Source organism: Micromesistius poutassou (genome assembly GCF_964030765.1).
Source record: "Micromesistius poutassou genome assembly, chromosome: 9".
Taxonomy (NCBI): Eukaryota; Metazoa; Chordata; class Actinopteri; order Gadiformes; family Gadidae; genus Micromesistius; species Micromesistius poutassou.
In genome coordinates this window covers 15,821,153-15,847,575 of record NC_140279.1, presented here as the reverse complement: position 1 = coordinate 15,847,575, position 26,423 = coordinate 15,821,153, and the positions used below count along the sequence as shown (strand labels likewise).

General features: G+C 44.6%; 2 protein-coding genes across 2 annotated transcripts; both read left to right on the top strand.

The window, feature by feature from the left end:
• Nucleotides 1-243: 243 nt before the first annotated feature.
• chd1l (chromodomain helicase DNA binding protein 1-like) lies at nt 244-19,033 on the top strand. Its single transcript, XM_084472425.1, has 25 exons — nt 244-388; nt 707-819; nt 1,118-1,224; nt 1,383-1,494; nt 1,598-1,629; nt 1,832-1,913; nt 1,987-2,149; nt 7,857-8,012; nt 9,013-9,105; nt 9,225-9,321; nt 9,892-9,965; nt 10,459-10,569; nt 11,754-11,868; nt 12,138-12,291; nt 12,434-12,632; nt 12,915-13,078; nt 13,599-13,762; nt 13,960-14,165; nt 14,462-14,560; nt 15,370-15,440; nt 15,928-16,042; nt 16,871-16,979; nt 17,494-17,754; nt 17,982-18,063; nt 18,471-19,033. Exons 1-25 carry the CDS (start codon nt 295-297, stop codon nt 18,591-18,593), a joined length of 3,096 nt encoding a protein of 1,031 aa, XP_084328551.1. The 5' UTR covers nt 244-294; the 3' UTR covers nt 18,594-19,033.
• Nucleotides 19,034-19,389: 356 nt separating this feature from the next.
• On the top strand, nt 19,390-24,439 carry traf3ip2l (TRAF3 interacting protein 2-like). Its single transcript, XM_084472936.1, has 10 exons — nt 19,390-19,519; nt 20,443-20,542; nt 21,287-21,930; nt 22,209-22,251; nt 22,349-22,410; nt 22,571-22,668; nt 22,968-23,036; nt 23,364-23,480; nt 23,980-24,054; nt 24,279-24,439. The coding sequence occupies exons 2-10, from the start codon at nt 20,478-20,480 to the stop codon at nt 24,423-24,425; spliced, it is 1,320 nt and encodes a 439-aa protein (XP_084329062.1). The 5' UTR covers nt 19,390-19,519; nt 20,443-20,477; the 3' UTR covers nt 24,426-24,439.
• Nucleotides 24,440-26,423: the final 1,984 nt, after the last annotated feature.

Sequence of the window (26,423 nt, the reverse complement as noted above, 5' to 3'; positions counted from 1 at the left end):
CATATTTTTTTCTCTTAGCCTATCTCTTTCAATTGGAGTAATTATTTTTCATATTATGGTGATATGGTGTCTTAGCAAAGACACCATAGAACTGGACAGAAATAATAAAAGTAAGATAAAGAATAAATATACAAAAAAATAAACTTTCTATCTAGAGCGTTATCTTTTCAACTAGTGGCCTTTCCTCCTGGTCACATGACATGACCAGGAAGTGCAAAGTATAAACAGTTTGGTTGGCGCGGATTCGCGGAATACTAGCCTGTACTTTCAAAACTGAACTTAAACTTTTTAAATATGTCAAGCTTTGCTCTCAAAACAAAAAACAGTGTTCCAGCCAAACGGAAGACTATTGTGGCCCAAAGTGACTTGCAAAAGTGGGGGTTACACGGTTTGTGGCACCATTTATAGTGATCGATTTGGTGGTTCAGCACCTCAGAGCTGCTTAAAACTATCAATATTTCCAATAAAATCCGTATTATTCGAATATAATTGAAAGATGTATTATGCAAAATCTTTATGAAGGGGTTTGTTTTCTTAGGGGGTTTGCTTAACGATAGATCGACGTTCAATCAACTTAGTAAGGATACTCTGACATCAATTGACATGATTAGAATGACAGGCATTCCCATAATTACCATGTCCTGAGATCTGAAAGATGCGGTTCTCTGCTTCCAGTTTCCCAGAAATGAGGGTTGTTTTATTTCAGGGATTCGGCTGAGGTCCTACCAGCTGGACGGGGTGCAGTGGCTGACGCAGTGCCTCCAGAACCAGGAGGGATGTATCCTAGGAGATGAGATGGGTTTAGGGAAAACCTGCCAGGTCTGTGTGATATAAAAACACACGTAGTCACTTCTTATGTCGATGGTTGCAATTAAATTAAGATATAATAGTTTACATTTCGAAAGTCCTTTTATATGATTGCTTTGATAATTCTAATTATTTTAAAGAGATGGGCTTAGGAAAAGCCTGCCAGATCTAAATATAAAATGTATTGACAGAAGTAAATTGAGAGATTATAGATTTTATAGAGATTATATTATTAATTGCTTCTTTGATTTATTGACTCATTTTCTTAAACGGTTGCACCTTTTAAACCCAGTATTTGATGTTCCTTTAGACTATTTCTCTGCTGGTGTACATGAAAGGATGTCTTGGTGTCAAGGGCCCCTTTTTGGTCCTCAGTCCGCTGTCTGTCTTGGAGAACTGGAGAACTGAACTAGAAAGGTAAAGTGCTCATCCACTCATCACACTTCAGGGATGAGTGGCCCTTTTTTAGCACTTTGGTCAACTGTTGTTTTTTTAAAAGGGCTCTATAATAAACTTGAACTTGAGAGATATCCCTGTGCTTGTGCATTGTAACCGCTGGGGTGTTGTGGCTGCAGCTTCGCTCCTTCTCTCGCCGTGCTATGCTACAAAGGAGACAAAGAGAAACGGGCCGAGTTAAAGAAAGACACAGAACACACGCCGTTCAACGTTCTGCTCACAACCTACGAGGTGAGAGTCAATGGATGTATACACACACACAATATATATAATGTTATAACACTGCTACCTCTTCTACCTCGATGCAACATACAACTTTTGTTTCTGTTCCCAGATATGTCTGAAAGACTTTTCATTCTTGAAACGGTTAGTTATTGTTAATCAAAGCGTTTTCACAAACACATTGTTAATAGGGCCCTGGTGGCAGGAGCACCTTTTATGTGGTAAACAAATAAGGAAAAACACAAACATGTAGGACTCCTCTTTGATCAGATGAATGAAGGCCCTTCCAAGCATTATTCTAGTTAGTTTAGGGTTGGCTAATTATCTCTTATCTCTTGGTCTTCAGTTGGAAATGGAAGGTTCTGGTTGTGGACGAGGCTCACAGACTGAAGAACCAGGATTCCCTGCTCCACAAGACCCTGAGCGAGGTACCACAGTACCTCCTCCTCTTCATCATCATCATCCTCCTCCTCCTCTTCATTCATTCTGATGTTCTCCTAGTTCTCGGTGGGTTTCCGGGTTCTGCTCACTGGGACTCCGATCCAGAACAACCTCCAGGAGGTCTACTCCCTGATCAGCTTCATCCAGCCCAGCCTGTTCCCCGCTGACCAGGCCAAGGACTTTGTCCAGTACTACGCCAACCTCCAGGACCGACCTGCTCTGGGTAGGAACAATAGAACCACTCTCACTGTCCCTGATACATGTATACATTTATTAAACGGAAAAATGATTTATAAAGAAAATAATACATTTTTAATAGCAACTTATAAATAGCTCCCAATGTTTCCAAGAAAATAAATCTTTCCTTTAACAAGATCTACCGTCTTCTGACTGTGTGTAGTAGCTGTAATCAAATACTTCCTGTGCGTAGTTATTAACCTACCTCCTGTGTGTAGTTACTGTAACCTGCTTCCTGTGTGTAGTTACTGTCATGTCCCGATTTTTTTCCCCGATAAAGGTAATCTACCTCTCCTGTTTTTGGTAACATACTACTTGTAGGAGCCAAATCGGTCATTTTCTTTGTTTTGTAATGTTGTACACATTTTGTGCCAGTAGGTGGCGATTTCTGTTCAGGTAATTGGCCTGAAGTGATAAATGTAGGTGGGTAATCAGCGCAGGTGCGCACGCTGAGGAACTCATACGGTTTTGACCGTGCCATGCCGTGCTATGCCACAGAGAGAATGTGTTGTTGTGTTTTAGTGAGTATTCGAGTCGGCTGTATAAATAAATTTGCAACAAAAAGAGAAGCTTTGACTGGACAGTTGCTGCTATGCACTTTGGCTACACCTGCATACACCTGCACTTATTGGCACGCGTAAAGCCCTTTAAACCGCAGCGTGCGTCGATAGTGACAAAGGGCCGCTATACTTGTCAAAACCTGGTTCCCATTGGACTCGTTGGGAAACTGTTGGCGTGGGAGCTGTGGGCCTTCGCTGCCCAAGAAAGCCATATCGTGGGAGGACGAGTGGAGGAGCTGCCGTTGCTACTGAGTCTGGGTCTGAGGCGGAGTTCGGCATCAGCTGGAGGAGCAGCCGCAGCGAGTCGGGCGGGTTCGACAAAAGCCGGAGGAGCCACCGCAGCGGTACGGGCGGAGTTCGGCTTCGGCTGGAGGAACGGCTGCAGCGATTCGGGCGGCGGAGTTCGGCTTCGGCTGGAGGAACGGCTGCAGCGATTCGGGCGGCGGAGTTCGGCTTCGGCTGGAGGAACGGCTGCAGCGATTCGGGCGGCGGAGTTCGGCTTCGGCTGGAGGAACGGCTGCAGCGATTCGGGCGACGGACTTCGGCTACGGCTGTAGCGTAGGCAGCGATTCGGCTGGAGACCGCAGCAGCGGCGAGGGAGCGGAGCACGCTCGGATCAGCTGATCACCGATGGCGCCCAGCTCACGGATGCAGATGCCGAGAAGTATGAATAGCGCTACACAACAATGGCCATTTGACCTGTGTGCACACAATTAGGGGGGAATGAATAAATCCAATGCATTGGTAAACGAAACAAATAAGTGAGTGACTTTGCGTGAACTTTGTTGTTGCGAACTGTGGACTGACTGACTGACTGACACGGCGTCTGCTGTAACCATGGAAACCGCGAGTGGACGAAAGGTTGTGATGACTGAAAAGGCGCTTGCCGATAAGCTTTCAAGGTTGCAAGCAGAACGAAAGGCTAAGCTGAGTAAAGCTAGCAATATACGAGACTCAATGAAAAATCTAATCACAAAGGGTGACAAAACAATGGTTTGTGATGCTTTGTATGAATTAAGGGTTGTGTGTGATGATGCAAAATCTATACATGAACAGTTGTTGGGTTTCATGCCAAGTGATGAACAAGAAAAACATGAAATATGGTTTAAAGCAAAATTGCTGTCTTTAAATGAGTGTGTTCGTGATGCAGAAATGTGGGTTTCAAACAATGAAGGTAATATTCAAGAAACTGTTGGTGCTGCAAACAATGAAGAAACTGTTGGTGTTGCAAACAATGAGGATAATGCAAATAAAAATGAGGCTGGTATCAAGCAAAATGGTGATGTCACGAACAATGAAAACAATGCACATGCATATGGGCGGGTGGTGGATGACATCAGCCCAAATGACAGCGTTTCTAATGTGGGAAGCAAACGTTCAAGTAAAGGAAGTAGAGCCAGTGGAGGATCAAGCACTGCTTCTGCACGCATAATAGCTGAAGCTGATAAAGCTGCTCTTATTGTCCGTGCTACAGCCCTGAAGGAAAGGCATGCATTGGAGGAGCAAGAGCAACAATTGAGGAGGAAACGAGAACAACTTGACTTGGAAGCGGAAATAGCTGCAACAAATGCTAAGTTGGCAGTGTTGCAATCCTCTGAGGTGAGCAGTACTGGTTCAAGATCCAAAGGTGCAATGAGCTCTCACCTGGAAAAGGAAAAGGGGAAAAGTGAGCCTGTGATTGTCTTAAATCCTTTGGCAAATGAATATCAGCTTGGAATGTGGAAATCAACACAACAGTGTTCAATAAATCCAAATGAACCACTTGATGTGCGACCAAAGGAACGTGGCTCAAGTTTTAAAATGGCTTCTGAACATCACTACAATATGCATGACCACCAGGAAATCATGGGAAATTCACACCAGCTTAAAGGTCAAATGACAACCTTTCAATTAAACAAGGAAATCAGTCAACCTGGCATCACTCATCAATTCACTCAACCTGGCATCGCTCATCAATTCACTCAACCTCAAATCACCCATCAACTCACTCAGCCTCAAATCACCCATCAATTCACTGAGCCTCAAAGCACTCATCAATTCACTCAACCTCAAAGTGGATCCGAAGGCATACTTACCATCATGCACAGACAAAACGAAATTACAGCTGCTTTGGTGCAACAGCAAATAACAAGATCTCTGCCACCAAGGGATATTCCTGTGTTTGAAGGGAACCCTCTACAGTACAGAGCATTCATGAAAGCATTTGAGCAAGGAGTGGAGGATAAAACAGGAGCAGCAGATTGTCTTTTCTATCTGGAGCAATTTACCAGAGGGCAGCCACAACAACTGGTACGTAGCTGCCAGCACTTGGCTCCGGATCGCGGCTATGTTGTGGCTAAGAACCTGCTGCAAGAACATTTTGGAAATCAATATACGATTGCTAATGCTTATATGGAAAAGGTTCTAGCCTGGCAGTCTATAAGGGCTGAAGATGTTGAAGGACTTCAAGAGTATTCTTTGTTTTTGCGTGGCTGTTGTAATGTAATGGGGGAGCTGGAGTATATGCAAGAGTTGGATATGCCTGCAAATATGAGAACCATTCTTGCAAAGCTGCCGTACAAAATGAGGGAGCAATGGAGATCCACTGCTCATGGAATCATGGAACGAACACAACAGAGAGCTCACTTTACTGACTTGGTTGCCTTTGTGGAGCGTCATGTTAAAATTCTTTCTGATCCTCTGTTCGGCGACATCCAGGATCCGGTATTTGCTGCGGCCGGCACAAAGACTCTCACTCGGTTTAAGTCTTATCCTGGAAACAGGGTGAAAGGAAACATTGTTGCCACCACTGTAACATCCATGACCTCATCAGAAAGGGGGGAGGAGCCACCGGCAGAGCTTGTGAAGTCAGTTAGAGTTGGATGTCTTTGTTGTTCATACAGTCACACATTGGAGGAGTGTAAACTATTTAATGGGAAAGGGCACAAGGAGAAAATTCAACTTCTGAGGGAAAAGGGAGTTTGCTTTGCATGCTTATGTGATGGTCACATGAGTCGTGAATGCGAGAGGCGCTTAACATGCAAAGTCTGTGGTCAAACTCATCCCACTGTGCTGCACATCAAAAGGCAACCAGCAGCTCCAGAGCAAAAGAAACAACCAGCGTCTTTCCAAACATGTGGTCATACAGGGGCCGGTAAGGATGGCTGTGCTCTTCCAATTCTTCCTGTAAGTGTGAAGTCTGCAAAGGGAAATTACATTATACAAACTTATGCATTTCTGGACCCTGGCAGCTCAGCCACGTTCTGTTCCGAAGATCTCATGCAGAGGCTGAATGTTACAGGCAGAGGAACCAGCTTTTTGTTGAGCACGATGGGCCAGGAGACTGTTGTTCCAGCTTATTCCATCACTGATTTGGAGGTGGCTGGGTTGGATGGCAATGACTTTTATAGTCTCCCAGAGGTCCTGAGCCAAAGGAAAATGCCAGTCACCACTAATAACATAATAACAACTGAGGAGCTGGATAAATGGTCTTACCTGTCAGATGTTCACATCCCACACATAAAAGCAAACGTTGATTTGTTGATAGGAACCAACGCTCCCAAATTGCTGGAACCATGGGAGGTCATCAACAGCCACGGGAATGGCCCGTACGCTATTAGAACTGTGTTGGGATGGATCATTAATGGTCCACTGAGTGGAAGCAGTGGTGCCTTGGAGACAGAGTTTCTCTCTGCCACAGTGAACAGGATTTCTGTGAGGAAGTTGGAGGAAATGCTCACCAGTCAGTACATGCATGACTTCAATGAAAAAGCTTATGATAAAGAGGAAATGTCAAGAGAAGACATGAGGTTTTTGGAAATTGTCAGTCATTCTGCAAAGCTTCAGGATGGACATTACAGTCTAAAAATGCCTTTCAGGAAAGAGCATCCCACGTTCTCAAACAATCTGTCTATGGCCAAGCAAAGGTTATTGGGACTCAAGAGGAGATTTCAGAGAGATGAGCGGTTCCATCAGGAATATGCAAGCTTCTTCACTGATGTAATCTCCAATGGCTATGCAGAGAAGGTACCACAGCATCAGTTGGATGATGATGGACTGCATACAGTTCTTTGAAGTTGAGGCCATACTAAATGATCGGCCCATCACCAAGTTATCAGAGGATCCGAACGACCTTGAACCTCTTACACCCAATCACATTCTCCTCCTAAAGGGCAAACCTGCTGTACCACCTGGATTGTTTGTGAAGCAAGATCTGTATGTCAAACGACGGTGGAGACAGGTCCAATACCTCTCAGATTTGTTCTGGAAGCGATGGGTGCAAGAGTATCTTCTGTTGCTTCAGGAGAGGCAGAAGTGGAGCCAGGGGAAAAGAAGTCTTGCTGCTGGGGACATTGTGTTAGTGGTGGACTCAACAGCTCCTCGAGGCTCTTGGCTGCTTGGTAAAGTTCTGGAAACCTTTCCTGACAAGCATGGGTTTGTGCGATCTGTTCGTCTCAAGACAAAGTCTAGTATTATGGAAAGGCCTGTAACTAAACTTTGCCTGCTGATGGCAGCCTGTGAGGTTTAATTGGTGTTTTTGCACTAATGGGATTGTTATACATTTATCACTAAGAAGAACAGTTGGCTCCTTTTGTTTTTTTTGTTTGTTTGAATTGTTATGTTACACGCCATTAACAATTAGGGGCCGGTGTGTAGGAGCCAAATCGGTCATTTTCTTTGTTTTGTAATGTTGTACACATTTTGTGCCAGTAGGTGGCGATTTCTGTTCAGGTAATTGGCCTGAAGTGATAAATGTAGGTGGGTAATCAGCGCAGGTGCGCACGCTGAGGAACTCATACGGTTTTGACCGTGCCATGCCGTGCTATGCCACAGAGAGAATGTGTTGTTGTGTTTTAGTGAGTATTCGAGTCGGCTGTATAAATAAATTTGCAACAAAAAGAGAAGCTTTGACTGGACAGTTGCTGCTATGCACTTTGGCTACACCTGCATACACCTGCACTTATTGGCACGCGTAAAGCCCTTTAAACCGCAGCGTGCGTCGATAGTGACAAAGGGCCGCTATACTACTTCCTGTGTGTACTAGTAACGTAAATCGATCACTTCCTGTCTGTAGTACCATATTACTTTCTGTGTGAACTAACTGTAATGCACCACTTCCTGTGTGTAGTAACATCCTACTTCCTCTGTGTGTAGCTGCGGAGCTACAGAGTGTGCTGGAGCCGTTCCTGCTCCGCCGGGTGAAGGCGGAGGTGGCGGCTGACCTGCCCAGGAAGATGGAGCTGCTGGTGTACCACGGCATGTCTGCTCTGCAGAAGAAGTACTACAAGGCCATCCTGACCAAGGACCTGGGTGAGAGACTCGTGCACACCTGGAAAACATACCTGTTGGAGGTACCTGTATAAGAAACCACGAAAATCCACCTGGAAAACATGCCTGTATAAAATACCTGGAAAATACACCTGGAAAACATGCATGTAAAATATACCTGTAAACATACTTGTAAAATATACCCATATAAGATGCATGTAAAATATACTTGTTGAAATACCTGTGCAGTGTTTCCCCCAGCACTGTATGGTTAAGGCGGCCACCTTAACAACACTAGGGCCCCGCCTTGACTACCAATATATTTGGAGAAAAAAATAAAATAAAATTATAAATATAATATTTAAAAATAAATATTAAAAATAAATATATATTTTTATTTTTTATTATTACTATGCATAAACAAAGCACAAAACTCTCGTAGGGAAAGAAAACATACTTCCATCAGGTACAAAATATATAGATAAATAATGCATTGGTAATTTTGTATATACAGCCATGCAGGATAGCATGCGCAAATGCTTCTTGTCAGCTTGTGCCACAAATAAGAAGATCCATTTGTATTCAAATAAACAGTTGTTTATTTCATTAGTGCTGATTGGCATCTTTGAGCAAAATACCGGCAAATCTTTCGCCCCGGCGCTATGCACCGCGCCTCCTCACACTGGGCAGCGACCACCTTGACTAAGACATTTCCTGAGGGAAACACTGCTGTGGAACAAACCTGTAAAACATACATGCTAAATATACGTGTAAACATGTAACAGACTTTTACATTGAGTCATTTAAGAGATGCTGTTATCCCCACAAATACATAATTTGATTGAACACGACAAGCACACAGCATGGAGTCAAGGCTGTATAACCTAATGGAGGTTACACACAATGGCTCCAAGGCTGTATAACCAAATGGAGGTTACACAATGGTGCCAAGGCTGTATAACCTAATAGAGGTTACACACAATGGCGCCAAGGCTGTATAACCTAATGGAGGAGTCTGGTTGACAGCTCTATTCCAATCTAGATGCCTTTGGAAACGAGCAAGGCAACAAGACGAGGCTGATGAACATCCTCATGCAGCTGAGGAAGTGCGTGGACCACCCCTACCTGTTTGACGGTGAGTCAGACTCAAAGAGGTCTCTGGGCGACGTGATGCTCTGGGCCGTCGCCCTTGGTTACCGCCCGGCGAGTGACACACACACACACACATGTATTTTTTACCCGGTGTTGTCTCAGGGGTGGAGCCGGAGCCGTTTATCATGGGCGAGCACCTGATCGAAGCCAGCGGGAAGATGTGTCTCCTCGACAGCTTACTGTCCTTCCTGCATAAAGGGTCAGTGGACGCAATACTGCTGGTCACCACTTGGGGCGACAGAGACACCGGTCGCTCAGTGCTATATTCATTTAGAGTAAACTGTCAAGGTGTGTGTGTGTGTGTGTGTGTGTGTGTGTGTGTGTGTGTGTGTGTGTGTGTGTGTGTGTGTGTGTGTGTGTGTGTGTGTGTGTGTGTGTGTGTGTGTGTGTGTGTGTGTGTGTGTGTGCATATCTATGTATCTCTTTCATATATATATATTTACTTGTTCCTACCTGGCTTCCAATAGCCATAATCTAAAATAAACGGTATAATACACATCTCATTTTATATACCAAACCATTACATAAATGGGGGCATCTCTAACCTAATCTCATGCTTAAACGTAAACTACAAATGTACAGTTACACAGTTAAAGTTAAACATTGAGATTAAATACTTGATGTTGAGAAACCCATTAGTTAGAGCAGATATTCTTGGCCATCAGATTACTCCACCATCCCCTTTATAAATTAGTGTATTTTATAGGAAATAAAGTGTTAGATAGAGAATTCATCTGATTGGTCAGTCCTCTGCTCACATTGTCTGAAGGGGCCATCGAGTTCTGCTGTTCTCCCAGATGACCAGGATGCTGGATATTCTGCAGGACTACATGGAATACAGAGGTAGGCTACTAGTACAACCAGTGGGACAGTCATTAGACAATACTTGTAGTCAAACCCAGAACAAGAAGAAAGGAGGGAGAAACGATTAAAAAGATTGCAAAATGTCCCATTTTACCGTTATTGTTAAATTATTAAACCCCTACCTGCTCCTTAATGACCTGTCTCTGTACCGTCCAACCCCTACCTGCTCCTTAATGACCTGTCTCTGTACTGTCCAACCCCTACCTGCTCCTTAATGACCTGTCTCTGTACTGTCCAACCCCTACCTCCTCCTTAATGACCTGTCTCTGTATTTACTGTCCAACCCGTACCTCCTCCTTCATGACCCGTCTCTGTATTTGCTGTCCTACACCTACCAGCTCCTTAATGACATGTACCTGACTTTACTGCAAGTCTCTTTAGATAAGAGTGAATGACGGAGCAATAAGTAATCTGACTGCATGTCATCACCCGACCCCATGGCGGACCCTGTGCCTGGCGGGGGACTCTGCAGGGTACAGCTACGAGCGTCTGGACGGATCGGTGCGCGGAGAGGAGCGAAACCTGGCCATCAAGAACTTCAGCAGCAAAGATGTGTTTGTCTTCATGCTCAGCACCAAAGCAGGTGAGCTCACCACCACCGGCACCTAAAGATGCAAATCATGACGATTTACGATTCCTGGGAAGGAAACGCCAGTGTTACAGCAAGCAAGGGCTTGTCTTCTTCTTGCAGTTGTTTGCGAGTGCAGACACTAATCATGCCATTAAAAAAAGGTGGTATTTACTAGGGATGCACCGAAATGAAAATTCTTGGCTGAAACCGAAAACCGAAAATGAGGAAACCAAGGCCGAAAACCGAAAACCGAAACACCGAAATAAATTATTATGCCAATTATTAGTAGGCCTACCATTGCATTTATAGCTATGACTGTGTACTAACCTCACTAAAATCAAGGCATTGCAATTCAAAGAATAAATCAATTACAATTCTTAAAAGTATAAAAATATTTATTTAGCACGGAAAAAACAACACCATTTTCCGTTTTTGCACTTTGCAGACGGTCCCTAAGCTTGCGGATGATAGCCGACAGCTCATAGAAGCTGTCGCTAATTACACGTTGGATACACGTTTTGCAAATCGCTATCCGTGGGTCTTTTTCAGCTATATGGAAATATGCCCACACCGCAGACATGTTGGCGCAGAGGTGCTTATCCAGACAAGTGTGTGCTGGCCGCGGTTTTTGTTTCGTTGTTTCGGCCGTGTTGTTTCGGTGATAAAAGTGTGTGAGAATGCGCTTTTGGGCCATTTTCGGCCAAAAATTTTCGGTGGCCGAAATTTCAGTGCATCCCTAGTATTAGTATTGTCAGGCAGAGTTTCATTGGATGATGTTTTTTTTGTGTGGAAACAACTCCACTGATTCCAAATGCGAGTGCTCCATGTGTTGGTACCACTGGTACCACACTTTATTGGTACATTATGAAAGATCTGTGATATCAAGCTAGCCCCAGTCTGAACAAACCTCTGCTCCTCTCCCCTCCATCTCCATCTCCCTGCTCTCGCCAAACCCTTCCCAGCCTCAAAAAACGAGGCTCTCTAAAAACCAAAACTCTTATCCCTTCACCGCTAAAATCAGCCTCTTGTCTTCGCTTCTTCTGTTTGGGTTTACGAATGGCATTGCTCCACACACGGTTCAACGAGTTTAAACATTATGCACTGTGAAAATGCAACAAGAAGGGAACTCAGGACACAGCTGTGCTGCACCATAAAACAAACACTATAGCACATCACTCACTCTCTTATCTCCGTAGGGGGCGTGGGAATGAATCTGACAGCCGCTGACACTGTAGTCTTCATGGACAGTGATTTCAACCCCCAGAATGACTGGCAGGCTGCCGCTCGCTGCCACCGGATTGGCCAGACAAGGTAATTGGCCAGACCAATATTACCTCTTGTCTGTCTGTCTATCTCTCTAAAACACATTATAGGTATTTTTGTCTACATTATTGCTATATATAAAAAAAACCTTAATCATAGTGTGTTGTACGTATAAATATAATACAAGATAGTCTGTTGTGGGAAGGATAGTCTTGTGGTTAGGGTCCCAGTCCAAAGGTTCTGTGTTCGATCCCCAATGTCCACAGGCTAACCTGAAGGCATTGTTGAGTAAGTGTGTGTGCGTGTGCGTGCACCAGGCCTGTGAAGGTGATCCGTCTCCTGGGCCGGGACTCGGTGGAGGAGATGGTGTACTCCCGTGCCACGTCCAAGCTGGACCTCACCAAAGCCGTCATCGAAGAGGGGCGCTTCTCCCTGCTGGACCAGGCCCAGACCGCCACTGCTGGACTACAGGTCAGTATCTCTCTCTCTTTCTCTTTCTCTTTCTCTTTCTCTTTCTCTCTCTCTCTCTCTCTCTCACTCTTTTTTAACATTTATTTATTTACATTCATTTAGACATTTAAGCTAAATCCATTTTTTCCACTGTTCCGTCTAGTTGAGTGAGATCTTAAAGTTTGGCGTGGACAAACTGTTGGCGTCTGAAGAGAGCTCCATACAGGATGTGGACCTGGGGAAAATCCTCGGTCATACACAGAATGGCCAGTGGGTGGTGGAACAAGACCCTGCATCGCCCACTAGAGGAGAGGAGGAGGAAGAAGAAGAAGAGGAGAATGATTCTGAAGACGATGTCCAAAGTAGGTTTTAGAGCTCTCCATGACCACAGTCATATGATAACTATTTTGTTTGCCGCAGATTGTTTCCAAGTGTCTCCAATAGTGACATCGCTAATTTTAACAGACCACATCTGGTGGACAAACTTTCTTGTGGCGTAATATTTAATCTAAATCAGAATCTGTACTTTTTTGATTGGCTGTTCCAGACCCAACTCAATCACCAATTGAACCCTATCAGAAATTGACTGTTCCCTTGGTCTTATCTCTTGTGTGTGTTGGGTTGGTTACTTTAAATCCCTACAGATGGTAAGAAGAAGCCCGACCACATGTACTACTTTGAGGGGAGGGACTATTCCAAGGAACCCAGCGCTGAGGACCAGAAGAGCTTCCAACGACTGCAGGAGGAGCAGCTGGCTGAGCTCACGGACGACAGCGGGGAGGGCCCGTCTCTCAGACACAAAGCTGGGGTAACGTTGGCCCTCCAATCCCCTCCCTGGGGCGGGTTGGTGTGGATATGATGGTTATGCGGAGATATGTGATGGACTGGATATGAAGGATATCTGGAGGCCGGAGACGGCATTGTTTCACTCATGATAGTTTGTTAGGTTTGTGTATTCTGTGGAAATGTGAATGTGAGTATTGAGACTAAAGACATAATTAATTGGGACATTATTTTTTGATGTTATTCATGTTTTATAGTATTGATGTTTTATGGTCTCTACACGTTTTTAAGAGTCCTCAAGTGTCTTGGAAAGAGTTGCGTCCCCTTATATCAAAAATAGTTGTGTGTTCTTGGTGCACACATTTTAAAAGAGTTATCTTCATGGTCCCCGCATGTCTTCAAAAGAGTTGTGTGTTCTTGGTCCCCAAATGTCTTTAAAATAGATGTGTTGTTGATCCCCACATGTCTTGGAGTGGTTTTCATCTTGGTTCCCAGTTTTCACCGGCCCCATGTCCCTTTAAGACTCATGTCCTTTCACTCCCCAGGTGTTGCTGACTGGGCCTCTTGGGGTTTCTACACGGAAGAGGAAGCCTCTGAGTGCGGCCGAGCTGGAGCTAAGGCGTCAGAAGAACCAGGAATCAGCCGCCAAGAGGGCCAAACTCCAGCAGGACAGGAAGAGGAAACTAGAGGAGCAGAAGCGGAAGAAAAAGTATGGCTGCGCACAAGTCAAGCAGCCCCCTCTTGTAAATAAAAAGGATAAAACCTTCAAAAAATACATATTTCAGTTCATAACACTTCCTGAATTGAGATCATTGAACTAACATTCCAAATCCACTTTATTCCTGAGGAAGTGTTGATTTGGTGAAGTGATCATTAACTGATGGTTTATTTGGTTGGTTGGTTCAGGATGGACTGGTGGCAGAGCTCGGGCTACGGGTCTCTGTGTCTTCCCTCGGAGGACAGCTGCGAAGACGCGGAGGAAGAGGGGGATGACGTCAGCCTTGCCAGCGAGGGCTCCACCGAGTCGGACCCTGCCGCCATCCACTACGTGCTGGGGGACGTCACGCACCCTCAGGCTGGCCCAGAAGACGCCATCATTGTCCACTGTGTTGGTATGAACTGTCCGTCGCCAACCGCTACCAAAACATCATTAAGTCACAGTGTCCCATGTTTAATGGGGTTGTGTTTTGTTTGTGTGTATGTGTGTGTGTTTTAAAAAGGGATGCGTGTTGTACAGTTGTGTTTGGCTGTTTAATGGAGTTGTCTTTTTAATTGGGTTGTTTGTTGTATAAAGTCCTGTGTGTTTTAATGAAGTTGTGCATTGTATGCATTTCTATGGTGCGTTTGTGTATTGTGAATATTGTGTTTTTGTGTTTTAACCGTTGTGTGTTGTATGTGTGTTGTACAGATGATTCTGGGCGATGGGGACGAGGTGGTCTGTTTACTGCTCTGGAGATGAGGTCTGATGAACCAAGCAAACAATACGAGCTAGCTGGTAGCATGAAAGGTAGGTTGGAGCCTTTAAATGACAGGGCTCTCAAGTCTCATGCATTGGGCGTGAGACACACACATTTCAACCCATCTCTCTCACGCAGAGAAATTACAAGGATAGCGCCCACCAAGTTGAGCCGATATTCTTTTTATAACGGTTAGGAAACGAATGGGTTCCCCGTACGTAGGGTGACCAGACGTCCTCTTTTGCCTGGACACGCCCCCTTTTTGAGACCTAAAAATGTGTCCGGGCGGAATTTCAAAAATCGTCCAGGATTTCTCGATTTTGCGTTGCGTTTCTCTGGGTCGTTCACAAACTAGTTAGGCTACGCCCTCCCCTACTCAGTTCTATTGGCTTTGCATTGGTGGAAGTGAGTAGGGGGAGTGGTGAAGTAGAGCCATCGGATTGCATAGTTTGACTGTAGTTACCGTCATGTTTTGTATATATTTTTTTACCATCATTGTTTTATAAGGACAAACATTGACAAATATCTCCTACGGGGGCTTGATAAACTTGTATCTATTGAACAGAAAGAAACACTTTGTCATCTGAAAGAAAGAATCACACTTTACTTTTTTTACCTTTTGCACATTTGCAACGTTCAAAAGTTCAGGTGTTGCTTAGGCCAATAGCCTTTTGAGGCAGTGTTGTTTCTGCATATTAGTGTTGTTAAGGGCTATTAAAGCTCATTATCATACATTAGTCACCATGTCTGTGGACACATTTGTATGCAGTCACATGTTACTATTGACTTTGTAAACGTTATGTATTTTTAGGTTTAAAGTCGTGCTTGCTGTTTTGAAAGTTAACTCTGTGTCTTTCAGATTTGGACCTGGGGAATGTGCTTCTCTTTCCCATCGATGACAAACAGTCAAGGTTGGATGGTCAGGACCAGGTAGGAACAAGGCCAAAGGCCAACTCTGATAAATCTGATCCCCTGTCCTTGTGCTTTTACTTTGCAGTTGTTCCTTTGTTATGTTGGCGTTTCGCACTAAATACTCATGTACATGTCAAGACGATCCCCTGCTGCTCCCAGCTGCCTAAGTGCTCATGTTCCCTTGAACAGGGTTATGAACTTAATAGGAACTCCAATGGAAAAATATTTAAAACTATTGTTTGTCCGTTATGTGAGTTATCACAATGGCACTGAAGAAGCACCGTTCAAACTTCCATAGGGCATGTATGGGCATGTATGACTGTATCAAAGAATGAATGCCAATTACGAATAGCTATTAATCATCCTAAACTGACAATTATTTATCGAAAAGCTTGGATTGGGCCAAATTTCTTAGGAAAACACAATCGTATGCAGTCAGTTTGCTTGGAGTGCAGCTGTTACGTGTGTAGGGGAGTGAACTCCGTGAACTTTGTGTGCATGTTAGTTGGCCCTGATCGTGGCGCAGCAGAGGGACAGATCCAACAACCTGTCTGGGATCCACCTCAGTGCTCTGGAAGGAGGGCTGAAAAAGATTTACTCTGCGGCCCGGAGGAGTAAAGGTCAGACTGGATGGTCTAGTGGCCGAGGCCGTGATCCTACAAATGTTGAAATGTTCTGTATTTTGCACCCGCTTGTGGCTTACCATGTAGACCATTTACCTTGTAGCGACCCCATCTTTGATCCTGACCTGTGGTGCTATGATACAAGTTATACCGTATTTTTCGAACATAAAGCCACAGCTTGTATCCCGTTTTTACGAACCAAAATGTCGCTGCGGTTTATTTTCTGGAGCGGTTTTTATGTAGATTTTGCAAACAAGTTTGAGGAACTGAGCCGTTTTCAGTGATTTGCGTTTTGAGTGATAAAATATGAAGTTCCTAATGCCGTCACAACACAAAACCTCAATGTCTATCGAAAATCGATCAGGTTTTACTACAGCTTGACTCTGCATTATCTCCAACTACTCACGTATGCGTCCTCAACATTATCAGTTGACCGGCAACGCAGCGCAGAACAACTATTTTAACTATTTTGTTGTGGTTATGTAAATATTTGGGTTGTGGCAGGCAAAGATCAGTAATAAGATTCGGCTGAAACTAGGGAGCGGCTAATTTGTGGTATTTCTGAACATACTACCCCATTTCACCACTCCTGTGGCTTATATAAAATGCAGCTTTATTTTTCGAAAAATATGGTACCATCAGTGTCCGGTCCATAAAGGCACAAAGACACCATGCAACTATATATATTAAATGTTCTGTTTTTGACTGAGGATTTATTCTGAAGAATGGACAGCCAGTATGAATCAGCTAGTATCCCATTTCAAGGCTCTTTCATTGTCCCACCAGTTATGCATCGGTGCCAATGCATGAATTCTCTCCTCCCAGCCAGTGTGCACCTCCCCCGCATTGGTCATTCCACCAGAGGGTTCAACTGGTACGGCACCGAGAGACTGATCAGGAAGTACCTGTCCTCCAGGGGGATCCCAACCTTCATGTATCCTGTCACGCTTGAGGCCTCACATCTTCCATGGCATCCTCCTCCTACATCACTTGATCCTATATGACAACAGCCTACATAACCTAATCCTACATGAGATCACCCTACATAACCTAATCCTACATGAGATCACCCTACATAACCTAATCCTACATAACATCAGCCTACATCACCTAATCTTACGTAACATCAGCCTACATAACCTAATCCTATGTAACATCGGCCTACATAACCTAATCCTACAAGACATTAGCCTACATCACCTAATCCAACATGACAACAGCCCACATGACATGATCCTTCTACGTCACCCTATATAATTATACATAACCTTGTTCTGCATGACATCCACAAAGGATCTTCCTTTTACACATCATCTATCAAATCACACCATCCTACACTGATGGTGACCATATTAAATCAATTATATCAAGTTTATTTCAGCCAACCCTGCCTTAAGACTCAAGTTCACAATAATGTTGTGGTTCAGCCTTGACTTGGCTGCTGACAGATATTACCACAAAAGGACCACCAAGAAGGCCGCCACAGCTCCACCCCTTCCCGCTCCGTCCTCCGCCTCCACCAGTGCACCACCACCACCTCCTCCGGCGGCGGACCGTGGCCCCGTCTCCCCGGGTGGGTCAGACACCCAGCCCCCCGGCGCTGAGACCCGGAGCTCTGCCGTCCTCCCAGACTTCATGAAGGGGGTGTTTGTGTTTTTCTACAACCTGCCCGCCACGGAGAAGAAGAGGCTAGCGCGACACCTCATCACATATCCTCACGGCCACGCCCAGAGGGGCTAGCGTTGTCAATCAATCAATTGTCCAATCAGATTAAGACGACCGCTTTGTTAATTGATGGTATGAAAACAAACCCGCTATTGAACTGTATTCACCAGTGATTGCTCAAACAGTTCTTCGACTATATTAATGAGGCGCGAATGAACAAAGTATGCAGCTTGCTTTGTATTTGCTGTGTGTCTCCTTAATAACTCTGTACTTATGACGGAGACGAGGAGGATGCCATGAGTCCCACGGTCACACACATCGTCGCTGAGGCCACCCACGCATTCCACTCAAAGGTAGGTTTGTAAATTGCAGGTGGGCAGGCCTGTCAAACACTGGTAGCAAGGTGTCTTAAATCCCAGGTAGGCGTGTGGTTAAACAGGTGGGTCTCCCCCTTGTTCACATGAATGTTTAAGTGTGGGTCTTTTGATTTCCCAGAGCACTGCGTTATGTACAGTGTGTTAAAGGTGACATATTTTGACAATCTGCCAAGTGGGAGTGTCCACCTAGATGTGTGCAGGATAGATGAGCAACGTTTGCTACAGTCCACTGGGTAGGCTGGTAAGACTGATCTATCCAGCACACATCTAGGTGGACACGCCCACTTGTGATGTCAGAAGAGGCAGATTTTCAAAATGGCTTGTAACGGCTAATCACACTCACACCTGGTTGTATAATATGTCACCTTTAACAAAATGACCAGGAGCTCCAGGACATGCTGCGGCAGTACCCCCAGGCTGTGGCCACGCAGACGGCCTGGCTAGACACCTGCTACTCCAGACAGACCCGAGTGGACGCCACGCCTTTCCTGCACGCCTTCAGATGACAGCGGTCCACTATGAGCATGCTGGAGGGAAAAGTAGATGTTTCACCATCCTATAGTCTCACTCAGTACAAGTGAGAGTACATGATGTGTGATATTTAGGATGATGAAACTGCCGTCATCAGAGCACATGTACTTCATGTGCATGTGCTTCACTTTTATTCTTTCTTTATAGTAAGGGTCAGTGTGTTGATGTTTTCTATATTATGTTCCCATTTCATTTAATGTCTTCATAGTCAGTTCTGATGGGTTGAATAATTGTAAAAGATATGCAATTGAATGTCTTCATCGTGAGTTCTTCATTGTTAGTTGGTTGTAATGAGTTGAATCATAAAATGCAATTCAAGGTCTTGATATTAATCAATTCCATTCAAACTGTTTTATGTTAATAAATGAATATAATAGGTCATCATTGCATTGATTACTGCTATCCAACATGTGCTAACGGTGTCATATACATTTCAGGAATTCACTTGAAAGTTTCTTCAAAATGATCCCAGTGTAAAACTTTTTTAAAAGCTGAAATAAATGCAGAAAGATATATATGCCTACATCGACTCAATTGTTAACCTACATTGAGTGTATCTTTTTTGAGTTACACTGAACGCCAGCGGAACCCAATGCTTTATTCCGCCTGCGCTTGGTATAGCTGCGTTATATTTAGCTTCTAGGACGCACTGAGAGGTGGAGCTACAACTCAACTGGGCGTGCAAAATGAAGTGTGTGTGACATAAGCGGGTCTTCGCCAAATTTCAACATTCATTGCATTGATCTGGAAGGAACTGATGGAAATGAAAGACTGAATTTTGGCAGCAAGGCGAATCAGGACTCACTTTTTTCTAGTTTGACTACTCGGAATCACCTGTTCTCTGATGAGGCGATACAGCGCGTCGTAGCCTACCTGTCGGACCCACGTAGGAAGTCAAGAGGTAAATGCGCCGATGACTATTGTGCCGATCAAGTTGTTTATGAGATGCATCGTTTCCCTTGTGATGATGAACTGTTTTACTCTTTGGGATGTGCGTTAGTCTACTTCTAGTTCGGTTTATAGTCTTATTCATAAGGCTTAATGCATTTATTAAAACGTTATGCGCCTATAATGCAGCGCTGATGATAGATGATATGAGACAGCAGCAGTAGCAGTGGTGAATTTTGTGAAATGTTGACAGGAAAGTTTGTCATATCATGACTGCGATCCAGGTTGCGTGTCTGCAGAGGTGGGGGATTTCTGTTCCTCCGTTTGCACTTTTAAGCCAGAAGATGAGAAACAGGATGTCAACAAATGGCGTTTGAAACAGAATTCAAAGAAACATCAGTCTTTTTGATGAAGTTTGGAAACTGCGTTGAACTTTTAACAGTGAAGAATTTGCACCAAATTGTCTTAGACTGAATTGCGGTCACATAATAGTCTACAGGCTTTACCTGTTGGTTTGTCTGAACTCTCAGGGAGGGGGAGGGCTGGGAGCTGTCACCATGTCTCCTATTTTCGCAACTCATCTTCGTTCTTTAAGTGCCTTTACGTCTTCCACAATTTCCACAAGTAGCATCTTGTCTAGTCTCTCGTCTTGTGCTTTCAAATGAACTTTGAATGCGTGTATTTCAAACCGCAGATCAATGGCTCCGCACCAACCCTGCAATTACAAGACAACGCCTGAATGCAACAGCAGTGTAATCTTAGCAAAAACATCTAAGGTTCATTAATAGGCTCCAATTGAGGCGCATCTTTTTATGTGGCCATATAATAAAGGTAACACCTTCAACATGTGTTGAAGGTGTATGCTTTAAAGGTGAAGTAGCCTATGTGCTATTATTTTGCTGTAAAGTTAATTGTCATATCGACCCTTCTGGCCAGTGAAGGATTTTGCTGCTTGACCTGGACACCCATGGATGTTCGACGGGAAATCCCTGACTATGTTGCCTTCACCTGTCTGTCCCACCTCATCCCCCAATAGGTAAATATTTAACACTGTAGCTCTTCTACGACTACACATTAAAATTAAGTGTATAGATTTCTAGGCTTTACTTATATAACCATTCATCATAAAGGCTTATTAATTGGTCCCATTGATCTGTGGTTATTGGTCTATATTAATAACTTTCAGAATAAAAGAGGTGGATTACAAATCTAATTCCACGACTGTGTCCTCATTATCTTTTACACGATTTGCCCTGAAGGTAATTCAAGATACCAGTTTTCTCGTCACCTGCACAGTCGAGTGCAATGCTTCACTTTCCATTTAAAAGTGTTATCGACCATAAAATAGTAGGTCCTGCATGGTATGTACTTTCAATTAGTATTTCAAAAATGTCTTGGCTGTCGCACGAAAGTCCCTTTCAACAGCAGCCATTTTGACATGTCGGGTACACACAGGTTGATAACATTGACCATGAACCTGTTCTATTTAGGGAGCCCTTTAGGTGTGGCTCACTCAATAGAACGGCACTATTCTAAATATAGATGACACCTTTGTACCTTGTTATGACAGGTAGAAATGGCAGCTTTGAAAAGAGCTTATTCCAAATTATCTGAATATATATATATATATATATATTTATATAATATCTATTGTAAAATATGGGGGGAAAAAAGTCACCTGAAAAAGAGAGGGAACGACCTTAATCACCCAGCGAATCGACATGACTGCTTGGTGAACGAGGCCTGTTGTGTTGACCAGCCCCCCCCCTGACCTTTACAGTAGCACCAGACGCCCAAACACACCACAGGAGGACGACGAGACCATGAGCCAGCTCCAGAGCGAGGGCGGGGCCGCCCCGGACCCTGCCTCCCGCTCCTCCCACGCTCATCACGCCAACGGGTGCGCCGGCGACCCCAAACACCACGCCCACTACCCCGCCCACTTCCTGTCGGAGCCGTACTGCGGCTCCTACCCGCCGGCCCACCACCAACCCCACCCTCACCCCCACCACCCCACGCCGTTCCCCAGCCGCGCCCCGGACAGCTCCTGGGGGCCCGGTCCCCTGCCCAGCTACGCCAGCAGCGGCTGGAGCGCCGCCGGGTTCCCAGGTCGCCCGGCCAACTCCTGTCTCAGCGCCAAAGATTTCTCCCGCCAGTCGGGGGACAGCATGTCGTACTTGGCGGACGATAGCTCCTCGCTGTCGGGCCGATACAGCCCCAGCATGGGCAGCCTGGAGCAGCCTTACTCGCTGCACTCCAACCACCCCTTGCCGGAGCTCTACCACCACACCATGTCCCCCTACTACTGCCAGCCGCCGGGGCCCGCCTGCTGTGCGCAGTGCCCCCCAGGGGCCTTCAAGAGGGGGCCCGCCTTCGCCCACCAGGTGCCCATGCTGGTACCCCACCTGCCCTACGCACCCTTCTGTGAGTGTACTTATGTCAAAATCGTTGTAGAGCAGGCGTTCTCGCCACCCTGTCGTCTTTGGACCCAAAAGCATTGGGGATCCTTTCACGCGCAATGGTTTTCTGAGGGTTCTGTGTGTTGTCAGGCCGCGACCCACCACCACCTGGATCGCGACCGCCTTTTGGGTCCCGACCCATAGTTTAAGATCTTCCGATTTAGGCGCTGACCTTGATGAAGGGATGCTTCATTGGTCGACCCGGCATAAACACTAACTGTTTCTCCTTTTTGATTGGATAAGATCCAAATGACAGCAGAGCTCGAGGAGTTGGTGGCATGGACCAGTAAGCCTTGAAATATCATTTATATACAATACACATTCAATATCATTAAGCAAACCCTTTACAAAAGCTATTCATCTGGTCTTTTTCCACTATCAAGTCCCAACAAACCAAGTAAAAAGGAGAACACAGCCAATAGCAGCCAACTATCCCCGGAACAGAGTAAGTATGCGCTAGGAGACAGGCGTTTATCGATCACTTTCATGGGGGGAAGGAATTCAATATTCAACATTTATACATTTATAGTCTAATTTGATTTGTCTATTGCTATTTAACAATTGCCTCGCAGAAAGAGAGAGCTAATTGGTGTTTTCCGAAACAGGGAAGGTGTTTGTAACGTACGAAGCTGACAGTGAAGAACACGTCAACAAGGTCATTAACTTTGTTGCCCTGTTGCGACACAACGGCTTTGACACACACGTGAGTACATGCTTTTTGTATTGGCTATCATAAATGGAACTAGAAAACACTATCTTTTGTACCCATCATCCTTCAGCTCAACATGTTGTTGAGTCACGTAGAAAATGCTCTTTTTCCATGTCTAGTACTCCACATTTCTCCTTGGCTGGGATTATGGGCTATAACTCTTACTGAATACCGTTTGTGGTGCAGTTTTTATTTTCTGTTTTCTGAGCCTCTCATCATGTAAAGATTTGAACCCAGATTGTAAAACGGGCCAACATGTTATTTTCTAAATGTTTTCACTGGATTTGTCCCAGATCGACATGTTCGAGCAGCAGTTCAGGAGCATCAGCAAGATAGACTTCATGGAGCGCTATCTGAGCGAGGTACATCCACATGCACAGCAGCAGCTCAACCAGTTCGCCCGTGCAGAAAACAGATGAAAGCTAAACCCGTGAAGAGATAAGCCTTGATTTACTGTTGGAAATCCACAGTAACTCTCCTGGTGTGAACCGTCTTTTATGTTCACTGAACTAAGCTGTGTATGTCAATCCACTGAATGACCTGGTGTGTGTGTGTGTGTGTGTGTGTGTGTGTGTGTGTGTCCGTGTGTGTGTGTGTCCGTGTGTGTGTGTGCGTTGGAGTGAACAGTTTGCATAAAATCTGCCAGGGCCTATGTGTCTTTAAGCATTCTCCCCTCCTTCATCACACAGAAGGAATATCTGATCATCATCATCATCAGTCCAAAGTACTACGACACGGTCAGCGCCTCTCCGTTTGGCCTGGAGAACGACGAGAGGACCCTCAACACCGTCTACATCCACAAGCAGGTAGGCCCACCGCACGACGGGCCTATCGCACAACGGGCCCGGCAGCAAAACAGGGTTGTGCAATCATTGGAATCCAATTTTCGGATTATGGTTTAACTGTTTTCATCCCCCCCCCCCAAACTACTTTTAAAGTCAAGTCAGAACGCTATTGTTTTTGAACACAGGCCCGACAGCCCAGATGGAAAGCAGTGGCTGTTTCAACACTACTAAGCAAAACCAAATACACTCAATTGAACTTAACTAACAAAATAGTTCCAGGCCACGATTCTGATTCTTGATCCACTTCGTCATGAATACTACCTAGAGTACGGATAAGATTGTACCACTGTTTTAAGGAACAGTAACAGTACTAACATGGCATAGATCACTATGTTGACGATAATATGAGAAATATAACCACGGTTAAAACAAATAAAATAATAATTTTCGGTTCCCAGCCCTTTAATGCGCTGCCAATTCCAGGTAATACAATTTAAATAATACTTCTTTTTTTTATCAGTTACAGAATGAATTCATCCAAAATGGCAGCAAGAATTTTAGATTCATTCCCATCATTTTCCCAGGGGCCAGAAAGGTAATTCCAGCATTCTTGATTTTTAAACAACAAACAACAACAAATGGTGTATTTGAATTGCCATGCATGAAACTTTATATATCCTGCCCTTTTGTATGCATTTTACCTCAAGACAACATTTAACTTAATGTATTGCTGTATAAATACTCCCTCACTACATTGATATGAATGAGTTGAACACGTGGAACATCAATCTAATCGCCACGCGTGTTCTTCTAATGCAGTGCCACGTTCCCACCTGGCTGCAGAACACGCACGTGTTCAGCTGGCCCCGTGACCTGGACGACATCGTCAGGCGGCTGATGAGAGTAGAGAAGTACAACCCCCCCGGCCTCGGACCACTGCCCACCATCATCTCTAGACCCATCTAGACCCACTGTCACCTCCAGACCCATCTAGACCCACTGTCACCTCCAGACCCATCTAGACCCACTGTCACCTCCAGTCACCTCCAGACCCATCTAGACCCACTGTCACCTCCAGACCCATCTAGACCTACCCTCACCTCCAGACCCATCTAGACCTAGTCACCTCCAGACCCATCTAGACCTACTGTCACCTCCAGACCCATCTAGACCCACTGTCACCTCCAGACCCATCTAGACCCACTGTCACCTCCAGACCCATCTAGACCCACTGTCACCTCCAGACCCATCTAGACCCACTGTCACCTCCAGACCCATCTAGACCTACTGTCACCTACCAACATTGTATTGGAACATCAATCTAATCAGCTGTCACCCACTGTCACCTCCAGACCCATCTAGACCTACCCTCACCTCCAGACCTACTGTCACCTCCAGACCCATCTAGACCCACTGTCACCTCCAGACCCATCTAGACCTACTGTCACCTACCAACATTGTCTATTTACCAAAAGAGGAGAACCAACCCCTCATCTCCATACCTATGTCAACTTTTTACCAAAGTATGAGACAGAAGGTTCAACAGTTATTTGTGAGCCGAGGAAACCTGAAGAACTTCTTTGTGTGTGACATTCAGCAAGTCTCTGCCCTTGGGTTGTTGTTTGGTCTGCTACTGGTTGAGCTGCTCCCCGGCTTTGAAATGTGAACATAATTGTAGTTTCTAATGTGCTAGGAACTGAGCTTGTTTGCAGCGTGAGCGCTAGCATGGCCAAACATGATAATGAACACTGTTTGAGCTGTTTAGATTCATCTTCCGTTTATATTCTATTTTTTTTACATTACTTTGTATGGAGAAAAAATGTGTAAGAAGTTTATATAAATATGTTTGTTTGCTAAACGGGAATACTCTGAATACTTTGGTTTCCGACTGGTAATGTTTAACGTCAAATTTAAAGACGGCAATTTACAATGTTACAAATTTCCTAATGATTAATCACTGTGCTGCTCCCTCCCTTTTTGAAACCATTTACATCGTGTACACAGGATCACAAGCCAAAATCTACATAGCTATACATCTACATTACACAGACGGCGATAAACCCGTTGGGAGGTTGGCTGGGAAGCAGCAGCTCCCATGACAGGCCAGGACCTGAAACAGGTTTGCCAATGCACATTTTTGTGTAGCAATTTTTGGCCTCAGAAAGCACACGTAAGGTATGTGCGCTCTGAAAAAAAAAAAGGTGCCTTGGAGATTTGTGTCTACAGAAAAAGATTGAAATCTCTCCACTTCTAGCAACTTGCTGGTGGTGGCTTTTCTTCAGTGGCTTCAAACAGGATGCTGAACAGAAAGATTTTGGCTGACAAAGCTCATTTGAGGTAGGCCTGCACAGCTCCAAGTAGGTCAACAGGGCCTGTACGCACTGCTTCAGTTTGACACACAGAATTAAAGAGGAAACCGAGCACTCGAGAGTTTAATAGGTTTATCTTCACAAGAGGTGAACACTGCAGACGCAAATCTTAGTACAGTGTTTCATATATATATTTATATATATCTGTATGTTGAAAGTACATGAAAATAATTTTAATAACAAAAAAGGACAAATGACATCTGTAATAAGTGGATTACAAAGTGACAATTTATGTAAATAACTCTTCAGAATTAGATATCGGAAAACAAAAAAAACGAAGAAAAAAAAATAAGAAATCGGACGATAAGATCCATTTTATTGTATGTAAAAACACTGAAGTGCTATTTGTTCAAAGCTAAAAAATAAAATAAAAATACACTTAAAAAGCAGGAAGCGTTTTTAATTTCCTTCAAGGAAAAGTACTATAAAATAAGTTACAGTACAGCATATGGTTCCAGTCTTCTGGCTGGGAGAGCAGAGAGCCAACAGACAGAAGTAAAGGTACTGTCATCCCCGGACAGACACACGGGCAGACAGGCTGCTGTCAATACTGTGTGTGGGTATGTTTGAACTTGATCTACATGTTTGTCTGTGC